The 11,416-nt window shown below is 40.3% G+C and overlaps 1 protein-coding gene across 6 annotated transcripts in view; it reads right to left on the bottom strand.

Moving 5' to 3' along the window:
• The window catches only part of cobl (cordon-bleu WH2 repeat protein), a 57,452-nt gene that overhangs the window by 9,530 nt on the left and 36,506 nt on the right, over nucleotides 1–11,416 (bottom strand). For 5 of the 6 annotated variants that reach the window (XM_020596653.1, XM_020596649.1, XM_020596647.1 and 2 more), the window contains 3 exons: nucleotides 7,818–8,391; nucleotides 4,528–4,701; nucleotides 4–109 (listed from right to left, as the gene is read on the bottom strand). In XM_020596653.1, the coding sequence (XP_020452309.1) occupies nucleotides 4–109; nucleotides 4,528–4,701; nucleotides 7,818–8,391 (854 nt within the window). The remainder of the gene's footprint in view (nucleotides 1–3; nucleotides 110–4,527; nucleotides 4,702–7,817; nucleotides 8,392–11,416) is intronic. The other variant, XM_020596651.1, reaches the window with a different exon arrangement.

The raw sequence follows: 11,416 nt of genomic DNA, 5'->3' as shown, positions 1-11,416 counted from the left end.
AGCCTGCTGCCACTGCTGCTGCTGCTGCCCAAGGACAGAGTCTCCTCAGGTATTTCAGTTTTGGGTTTCTGGCCACTGGCTCTTGAGCTTTGCACAGAGTGGAGCCAGTCTGGTAGAGGACAGAGAAAGACCCCAGTATCAGTATTAGGATTATTATTATCCTTTTGCAACAATCAACTTCAACATCCACCAAAGGTTTTCATTTCCATAATTCTGTGTTTAGTTAAAGTAAACTGAGAATGGGTTTGTATTGGGGACACAAATGTATATTTGCCAAAATTAGACATCACAGAGGCTTTATTAATGCCTTGCATTAACTTAAAAAAAACATTTTGGTCTTAATGTTATTTCTTCTGAAATCCACAAACCTCAAAAGACCTGATACCTAGGAGAAGTACTACTACTACTGAAAAACACAACAAATCACAAGAATATTTGTCTAGCAAGATGCAAGGGATCCGGAGTGAGTAGGAGACGCAAGAGAAGAGGGGAAAACCAGAGGAAGTATTTGTTAGTTCCAACATTCATTGAGACACCACACAAACCAGAAAAGACAAGCTAATTATACAAACACAACAGCTCTAATGATGTGTGTTTGAGCTTACTGTGGGCAAAACCTTTTAATTTGATTTTTATAGTACTGTTTTAGGTTGCGGTGACAGATAATGTTGCTTTATACCCTGTCATCTCTTTAGTACAGTCATGCTCTGGCCAGTCCTATGGGTTTTGAAGAATTTATTTAGTCTGTCACTGATCTCACTTAAGTCTAGGCCAAAAGAATACAAATCAATATACCATTTGTCAGGTTTTCAGTGACACAGCCAACAAGTAGTGGAAACTCAAGACGGGATTCTTTAAAATGTAATGATGTGAGTTTAACAGTTGGTGACCTTGTTAGTAATAGCAGGTGTATGAATCTGGGTTCACATTATGCTCCAGTATGTCCTCCTATGTGTGCATGTGTGAGTGAGAGAGATAGACAGAGAGAAATAGGCCTGTCGTTTTGGGCCTGGTCCTAATGGTGTGGAGAGAACAATCAGTTCCAGGAGATGTGGCGATGACTCACAGGGCTGTCCTCCCAGCTCCTTCCCAACACACACTTCTATCTTTGTGAGGACACTCATTGACATAATGCATTCCCTAGCCCCTTACCCTAACACTTAACCATCAGAAACAAATGCCTATGCAAAAAAGTTACCTAAGCCCTAAACAATATATTTTACTATCCTTAACCACCTTAAAGGGTACCCAACCCTAAACTGAACCACTGTGACACAAAAGTTAATTGACCCCAAACTAAACTAAGACTTACCTACTTTGAGTTTGGGACAGCACACAGTCTCCGAAGCCTGAGAGACAAGTGTCAGCCCATGCCTTACCTTTGGCCTTCTACTCCAAACTGTGTAGACGACGAAGCAGGGAGAGCCTAATGTTCCATCTAGACTATATTCATCCCCCTAATCTAAACCTAATTCTAACCTGAACCCTAAAACCAAATCTTAACCCTCAAAAAGGTGTTTCACAAAGTGAGGACCAGCAAAAATGTCCTCACTATGTAGCAAAAAATATTTGAGTACACACACACACACACACACACACACAGTCTTATGCTCTCAGTGATTTTGCAGAGAAACAGGTTCTCAGACCTCCAACCCAATAGAACCTTAGGCAATGGTTTAGTAAAAGCCAAGCAAAAAGTGTCTCCAATCCCAAGCAAATCAATACTGTGACATGCTACTTGTCAGAATCTAACCACAGCAATCCATGCACAATCCAAAACCAAAGATCCTTGAACACTGATCTAGTCGTCAACTGTTTAATTGAAAAGTATCTTTCAAACATATTCTGTTTCTTCAATCACAGCACACACTGCCTTTACAGGAAAGTACACAACCATTGTTACAACTCTACTGGCTCAAAGTACATATCCACTTACCAGGCTACAAATTTTCACTACAACTAAATGGCATATAACTTAAAGATATTAAATTACATTTTACATTAAACTAGACTGCCATATAATAAAATTTTAATGATATCTGCCTAGTACACTGCTGTAATCACAGCCACAAAACAACCACACCAAAAAAGTTGCATTCGTACAGTGCAGAACAAGTCATATGATAATAAAAACATGGTTTTTATTCCTTTCACACAGACACGACACAAAAAACAGCATTTCTTTCCACACAGTGCTTGTAATAATAGTACTCAAAAGCTTTTGTTTTTGACTTTTCTTGGGAGGAGGTCTTTTCAATCATATACTAGTTTTTAAAATACATGACCTGCTACCACTTAAATACCACATCTTTGAAATATCACCCTTTCCATATTTCTGTCAAAGGCAGTGTGCATTCTGGTCTCGGGTTTATGCACTAATCCACAACATCAGGCACTGCAGAGAAACATACGTTATCCAACTATTGATCTGTAGATATTACATCACCAAAATACTGGCTGATAGCCATCGCATGACCTTGTCTCATAGCCTCGTTCCATCATGTGAACCATCAATCACACTGTAACTGTTACATCCAAGGTTTAGCTCATCTTGTCATTTTATCATCTTCTGACCATATTCTGCTTGCCCAATTCTGCTAGCCCTTATTTTATGCATAATCACCAATAACCAGTGAATCAAGTTTAAATGTAAAACCACCAAAAAGTATATATATATATGTACAGTCGTGGCCAAAAGTATAGGGACTCCTCAAATTCTGTCAGGTAATGCACCACATCTCCCAGAAAATTGTTGCAACCACAAATACTTTAATATAACATAAAGCCAAATTGGACTTTGCTCTGCAAAGAATGCAGTGACTTAGCCTCAGTCAAATGTCTTATTTTTTATGATTTCTTCACCTGATGTAACATTTCTTTTATACCAATGACCATATATCTGGAGCTTGCTAACACAAAATGATATTTAAGGTACTTACAGATACAGTCCTGACCAAAAATATTGGCACCCCTGCATTTCTGTCAGATAACACACCACTTCTCCCAGAAAATTGTTCTTTTCTTTGGTATTCTCATGTTTATGTCTTTTGTTTGCATTGTTTGTTAAATCCCATAGAACACCCATGGAGAGGTCTCAAGACGGCAGTTGTGAGAAGAAACCTTTCAAATCTGAGCGAACTGGAGCAGCTGGCAAAAGAAGAGTGGTTCAAAGTTCCAGTAGAGAGGTGGAAGAAACTCACTGATGGTTACAGGAAGTGACTGATTTAAGTTATTTTGTCCAGAGGGTGCACTATCAAATATTAAGGTGAGGGTGTCAATAATTCTTCTCAGTCCATTTTTGGAGTTCTGTGTGAAATCTATCAAATTTTGCTTTTTTGTGTTGTTCCAATGCAAACAAAAGAAATAAACACGAGAATATCAAATAATTTGTGATTGCAACAATTTTCTAGGCGATGTGTGTTATCTGGAAGAAATGCAGGGGTGCTGATATTTTTGGCCATGACTGTACATTTGTAAAAAAACAAAGAAAGAAAAGAAAAAAAAATCTAACAAGAAACATGTTGCTCTTAGAGTGAAACTGGAGAGCAAGGCTTGCTTTCACTTTCAGCATCTTCAGTCCTCAGCAGGATCAAATCCAAACCATCATAAAAGACAGATGCAGTGAGGTTGCTGCAAAGCAGCTTCTGTGACTATACTGTGACACCAACTGAAAGCACGTGATAGAACTGAAGTGACTGAAGTGAAAATTGATAGAAATGAGACTGCAATAACAAAGAGTAAAAAAAACAAACAGTGAAACATTTCTTAAAAGAGAAGATGATGAACATCAGAGGGAGGTCCACCAGAAATAAGGACCAGAAAGAGGCAGAGGGAATTGATGGAAAAAGGACTGTTGAATGCAGAAGAGATCAAGCCAGAGACTTCAGGAGTGTCTGGACCGCAGACGAATAGGCCCACAGCAGTACACTACAAAAGAGGGGGTGGGTGGGGTGGGGAGTACAGAAAAGAGCAGATGTAATTTGAGACAGATAGATCTTGAAAATTGCACATGGCAGGGGCTAATGATGAAACCAGCATCCAAAGAAAAACCTAAAAGTAAAGACAAATATTAAGGACAATCAGTAACATGAAAAACAATAGGCTATATGAGAAACACAGGGTGGCTTACATGTGATTCAGCATCTCTTCCATATAAACCTAATACACTCCAACGTGCTGTATAAATGCAACATGAAAAGCACTCCAGTTGATTGGTGTTGACAAAAGCCCTGACCTTTCTGACACAGCAGATATAACAGGGCTTACAGGTTGATATTTATAGACATGGCACACCTTGACTTCACATGAACCCAGTATCACTTAACTCAGTTGCCCTGGTCGCTGATGGAGAGAGAGAAAATGTGAGGACAGAGTGCAGTATTCACACGTGTACACATTCACACAGACAGGACTGGCAGCTGCAAAAATACAAGCTGTGATTGGGATGTGCTATAGAGGGACGCTTTTGGGAAATAAAAGAAAGAGCAAAAGTGAAGGAAAGGGAAACATGGTCCACCTGGAACCTACACTCGGGAGCTGCTTCCTCCATCTCCATGAGACTCTGAGGGGAGCTGCTTTCTGTGGGCTCAGTGGGAGAGGAGGACAGGGGAGGAGTGGACGGAGTAGAGGGTAGGGCAAGCTGGGGTGGCTCCCGGGCTGGGGAACGGCGAGGTTTAGGTGGTGCTTGTTGATAAGCTGTTTCTGGAGGAGAGACAACATGCAGGCAGGGCAGGCACTGATGGTCATGCTTGTAAAAATGGGGAACGTGACACAGAACATCTTACATGCAAACTTCAGATAAAACATTATGTAATCATCAAGATTTAGAGTTTTATTTATTCTGGCAATGTCTTGGCTGCTGTGTATTTGTGCTACAGACTTCTGAGACTGCTTTAAACTTCAATTTTCTGGCCATTAGTTTGAGTTTGTTTTGACAGAACTCCTGCTGGACAATGGAGGTTATCACTGTTAATGGAGTGTGCACTTCTTTGGTATTTATAATAGTTAACCACTGCTCTTGTGAAATCTCACAGTTTACTGCAGAGTGAAGAGGCCAGCCTTGGCAAAAAGGTCTGCAGAATATCAGCTGAAGTTTCAAGAACAGTGACAATAGCAACAGGTTTGTACAGTAGCTAGCTTTCACTTTACATGAATCCTGTAAAAACAAATGTGTGCCAGGAGTGGGACTGTTTATTGTCTGCATACTCTTCCAGTGGGGCTCTGGGTAATTCTGTCTAACATCTAACTTGTATTCAGTCATTAACAGACATTTTTTAAAGGTTGTACAGTTGTAGGTGTGGCTAAGCAGCTTTATCAGCCACAACATCAATCCATCCAACCAATTCAACGCTTCAAAGTTGCAGAAGTCTGGGCTTGCAGAAAGGGCAAATGTAAAAGCTTTCAAGAACTATTGCAGTTAGAGTCAGAATGTCTACAGGTTGTCAATCAACCATAAAAGTAGTGTTATGCTGATATGATTTATGTAAAGTCAAATTTAGTTTTACCATCCATTTGCACTTCCACATAATAGCATTTCATCTTTGTTTTATGCCAAAAGTAGGTAGCAACTGACCTGAAAGCAATGTGGCTCTCAGTGCAAAAAGAGGGAGTAAGAACAGAAGTAGAGTAGTTGAATATATATTAATATGTCCAGACCATGGTACACACAGCACAGGAGACATGCAACGCTAACAGATGTGGTGACTGACGAATGGGAAAACGTCATTCTAGATACAACAACATATTAGGTTATAGGGGCAAAAGTGTAATTACTGTAACAGCTCTGCTGAAATACACCTTTGGGTTCCTTATAAGGGCTGTGATGCATCAATGTACTGTCTTAGTCAGCAAGTGCTGTCAGTGCTCTATATGTTTACTCTTGTAGGAGCGAACTGAAACAGTGCCCAGAGCTGGGATGATAAACTACACCATCCTAACCTAGACAGCTTCTGACACACAAACACACACATACAGACATTTTAAGATTCTACACTACAACAGTGTTTGAAGGTAAACATCACCTAATACCAGAAACTATATTAAGCAATAAAACCAAGAATTTAAAAATATATAATTTTAGCAGTAATATTTCTAATGGTTTGCAGAATTAGAGCTCTTTATCATAAACTTTACAGTTTGTCATACATAACCATTTTGCTTAATTGAAAGAACAAGAAAGCTTAAAATATGTAAAAGTAAATTAAACATATATAAATTAAAGATTAACCAACAGTATTTTTGTCCCTACAGTCTGGTTAGTCTTTCATTAAAAAGTGCTGTGCACATTTCTGTCTCTGCCTAGAAGTGTGAGGCCACCACTCTCTGTACACCAACATACAACAATATGTCAGATATTCATTCACTGTCAAATATGTACTGTTCATGTCTAACAAAAGCGGGCTGCAAAGAAAAATATGTAGTAGCTCATGTGAAAAGTTGAAGTTGAGGTTGTCTGTATGACAAAAAAGGACAGTTAAAGGACATGTGGCTTTAGACATGAAACAATTTTAATACAATACACATTTTAACTCAAACTCATTTTAATTCTACCTCATTGTAAAGGGGGCAGTCAAAGCAAAAGAAGACTGAGAAGGTAATGCATTGTCAGGATAAAATGAGAAGTAGCTAGGTCTACAAATTTATTAATGAGCCTAGTGCTGTTAGTTCTATCCTAAGTCACTAACCTCCTCATACTTCATCCTCTCTCCCGCTTTCTTCTGCCTGTTCATCAGCTTCCTCTCCTTAAATCCCCCCACACTGCTTCTATACCTCACTACCCTGTCATCATGCTGCTAAAACCTTCCCACGCTCCTTTCTATGAACTTCAATCTTGTACTCGCGCCTTTCTCATCCTTATTCTGAGGTGTACAACTGTCTCCTCTCTGCCCGTCAGATATGACAGCCCTCTGTTGCAACCTCACTTTGCTACAGAGAACGATCCAGGTTATATAAAGATCAATACGAGGCCAGGTAGAGTTCACATGGATCCTATTTAAATCTCTGATAGATCTGTCCGTTTTTGTATCTGCCAGCTTTAAAAGTTTGTCAGTGGCTGCTTACATATGATAGAGAGAGAGAGAAAGACAGAAAAAAGAATAAGAAGAAGAATGTGAGGGATTGATAAGTGTGGGCAAGAGACAAGGACTGCATTGTCTCATGAGCCATGATAAAAACGAGTTCCACTAGTTCCTTTACTTGAGTGACACACACACACACACACACACACACACACACACACACAATCTGTCATGCTTGACACTTAATGTTTCCAACGCTGCTGCAGTGTGACAGCTCAGTTCTCCAGGGCAGACATTCAGTCACTTTCTAACAGGTAAGAAGCCTCTGCAGGCAAGGTCTGACTGTCTTATGCAGATACAGCAGTGTTTAGAAAGTGCTGACTGTCGTGAGTCTAGTGATCAACAAATACATAAAGTTTAATATAGATGTTTTGTGTAATGTGGTGTGTAAACGTGATATGCCAGTTGATTATAAATCAAAACTTCATCCACAAAGGCAACTGGAAGAATTAAACAAAAAATAAACCAGTGTTGGCATCTCTCTCTTTGATTTGCAATGAACTAAGAGATGTTAGACAACTACTCTAATGTAACAGGTTGCATTATCACTATCAAGGAAATCCCACTAGACCATTATAGTGTTTTCAAAAAGCATCAATTAAGATAAATTTCTAACTTTTTTTTTGCAAAATTGGTTGAATCTAAACTGAAGTCCTCAACTGCATGTTGTTGTTTGATTGTTGCAGGATTTTTGTATGTGCTGTGTTGAGCATTGATTTATCATATTTTATAGATATTTACCCACTGCGCTGTGTCTGTTGTCAGCTTCATCCAGTTTCAGGTTAAGGGCAGACTCAGCGTCTGACCTGGAGTTGCTGGCTGGGGTCGTCTCTTCATTTAATTTGGCAGCCAGGCCGCTAGACCCTCCCAATTCCACCATCCTGCTGGAGCTTTTTGTTGTGGGCTGGACCCGTACACAATCACTCGCTGTGCTGCTGGTGAGGGTGCTACAGTGGGAACCGGCCTGTTCTAGGTGAGCGTCTGAGTCGTCAGAGCTGGAATCCTGGACCGTTACGCTGTCAGTAGTGCTGCTGCTGGGGGTTGGGGATCTGGCAGCACATACATGTGGAGGTTGTACTGCTGTTTTGTTGGGGACTGGTTGTATTGCATGTGTTACCACAATGGCAGAGGAGACTGGAAATGACTGTGCCTCTTTGGTGCGGTAGACTGGAGTAGGTGTTTCAGTAGCGTGGCTATCAGGGGTAGGAGTAGCAGAGGCTGAAGTGCTGTCAGAGTCTGGGGTGATGGAATCTGGGGTAGGAGGAGGGGCTGGAGCCTTTCTTTTCTTCTGTTGGCTTTCTGAGCCAAGGCCCACCTGAAATACAGTAGGAAATTAATTCATATGACTACCTTGTGCATTTGTGTGTGTGTGTGTGTATGTGTGTGTGGTCCAACTATAAACCAACCTGTAAATTCAGGACTGGCAGGACTGAAGAAGAGTTTACTACAGAGTAATTTAATCAAGTGGAGTTCTGGCAGGCATCTGAGCCTTCAAATTCGTCAGAGTGCAAACATTCCTTTTAAATTATCCCACAACAAGTTGTATAATGTCTGGTAGTGATACAGTTAATTTGATGCACAGCACTGTGATAGTAGATAGTGATATGCTGATATGCGTTTTTTTTTTTTACTGTGATGTTGCTCATAATATCTCCAGAAGGCATCAACCATTATTCAACCACAACACTGTCTCACTGAATTACTTATGATGCTGAATCACTGATACCTTTAGTGGATAAATCACAGCGCAGTGACAGCTCAGTTATTACCTCTGCCAAGGAAATTATGTTTTTACTGGCCTGTGTTTGTTGGTTTGAACTCAAAGACCAACAAATTGATTTTGATGGAATTTTTGGAAGAGGTAGGGTTTGGCGTCCGGAACAATCTGTTAGATTTGATGCATCATCATCATTTGATGGATCAACATCCTGAGGGATTCTTCACTATTGTGAGATAGGGCCAATTTCAGTGTTTTTGCTTCTTATTCCATATACATTGCTCAAAAAAAAAAAAAAATTAAAGGGAACACTTGATCATCACAGTTTAACACCAATTCAGTTAAACTTCAGGGATATCAAGGTGACATGGTGGTGCAGTGATTAGCGCTGTTGCCCCACAGCAAGAATGATCCGGTTCGAGCCCTGACTGACACAGTGCCCACATGTTGTTGGTAGGTGCATACAGGCTCGCAGGGCCCATACACACTTCGGAGTCACATTATGAGTTGCTGTGATGAAATTCATGCAACTTGGATGAGTCTGTGATTCCAATTTTTCATCTTGATTTTCAGTGTGATATTGAATACAGCCTTCCATGAGTTGATGAGTTTGGTTACCACTGACTGCTTGAATACTTGAATAATTTGTTCATCAAGATCTAATGTGTGCTTTAAGAATTCCCTTAATTTTTTGAGCAGCATGTAATGCATACAATTCTCTCTAGAGAGAGAAGAATACCGAACGGTGGGATAGGATGAACCAACTAACAAGTGGATTTGTTTTATTTCACAAAGACAAGTTGGTCTTCCTCTTTGTAAAGTCACTTTTCTAAGAAACAATTTAAAAGTGCTATGGGCAAGTTTTAACAGTATAGATGCCCTTATTTCTAAGAAATCCCAATTACTGCTGCTGTCTCCAACTTTTCTTCTCTCTGAAACTCAGAGAACATGCCCAGAGTTGCATGTAGTGTTGCATCATGCAAGACATGCTAGAAAAAAAAAAAAAAAGAGATCAGGCCACCCTGACTTCTAGCACACAAACTAGGTTCGCACATGAACTCAACAATCTCATTGCATAGCATGCTATGGGAACCCAATGTTCCCTCAGCCAGTAGTCTTTCACTTGTTTGGTCTCCCACTTCCCTTTCTCTCTCTGGGATTCATACACACAGTGCATGAATACTAACATAATAGTGAGTGTGGGCCAACGTTGATGCTGAAATGAATGACTGGCTTGCCTGTGAAGATGGATGTCTGTGTACATTGCCTATGAAGATGGATGTCTGTGTGCATCTGTGTCCGTGTGTGTGTGTGTGTGTGTGTGTGGTGTGAGGGCATGCATGCGTGTCAGTAAATTTGAGTGTGTGTGTTCCCTGTAGAGTGAAATATGCACTACAGCCAAGCCCTGTGAGACTGTACAAGCATATACATACTCTCAGGTAGGCACACAAGAGTCTGCACAGGAGAAGGAACAGTACAGTACATGTCACATCTCTGACTGAGCTGGGGTGTGTGGATTACGGTGGCGTTAAGAGTTGTAAGGTTAAGTGTGTGCTGCTCTCATGGGATTAATAATATCATGACTGGGAATGCAGCATACTGTTCAGCCAAACTTGTTTAGATTTCTCTAAACCCATGTAGAAGAACAAAAAAATAGAAAACTTGATTACAGCTATTCATAACTTTCCAGTTCTCTGCAGTATTTTTGTCTCATAAACAGTGCTTGCTCTGTTATTGAAGAAGAGAAGCTGAGCAGTAAAAATGCTGTAGTAGTTAATTGTCTGACTAATCTGTTGGCATAACTAAACTAAATGTTAGTGGAATAAATTAAACAAATAAATTGCTCACATTTTTGGATACACATAACCAGAGTCTTCCATAATGATCACAGCTGGTCTGGACAAAACAGCACGCCAACCACAATCCCCATCAAGCTGTATAACTTATCATTATGCTTCTTTGCTGTTACACATTCTGAGTTTTTTCTCTACTTGTTCAGTTTTGTATGGGCTTTGACTGAAGAACAACTGACATGTGTACATGGGCTCTTTGTATGGAAAATGACTTTACACAAAAGCACATAAAAGGCCAAGCCAGAACAGTCTAGTGTGTCCATTAAATTTTCCACTCTATGGTTTGAGGGGTGAAGGGCCCCATGTCGGAGCATGCTGATCAGATAGGGCCACCCATGGAGGTTCCCTTCTGGTGGTGTGGTGTGACCATTCATCAGTTGTTCTGAAGGACTCTTGATGGGTGAGGGTCTTTGTAAGAGGGAAAGATTACAGCACTAATGTGGAATGTGAACTGGAATATGTGTGTGTACACTGTATAAGCGTGTTCTTGTGCATGTCAGCATGCATGAGTACATTCATGCATGCATGCATGCACAGATGTATGTGTAAGTATATGCATGTCAGAGGCAATAATAGCGTCTGAACTGACTCAACGTTGTGAGGGCACTAAGGTCAAAAACATTCCAACAGTAGGCTGAAAGACAGTTTGTGCATTTGGGTTACTGTCTGTGCATTATGATAAAAATGTGAGTGTGTGATGAAGAATTTTATGCTAAAAGTCTTAATGATGCGTGTGTGAAAAGGGGGTGTAGAAAATGATTACTGAGGAT

The sequence above is a fragment of the Monopterus albus genome, unplaced genomic scaffold (genome assembly GCF_001952655.1).
Source record: "Monopterus albus unplaced genomic scaffold, M_albus_1.0 scaffold31.1, whole genome shotgun sequence".
NCBI classification, from domain to species: Eukaryota; Metazoa; Chordata; class Actinopteri; order Synbranchiformes; family Synbranchidae; genus Monopterus; species Monopterus albus.
Note: the sequence above shows the minus strand (reverse complement) of the source record. Positions and strands in the feature narration are given on the sequence as shown.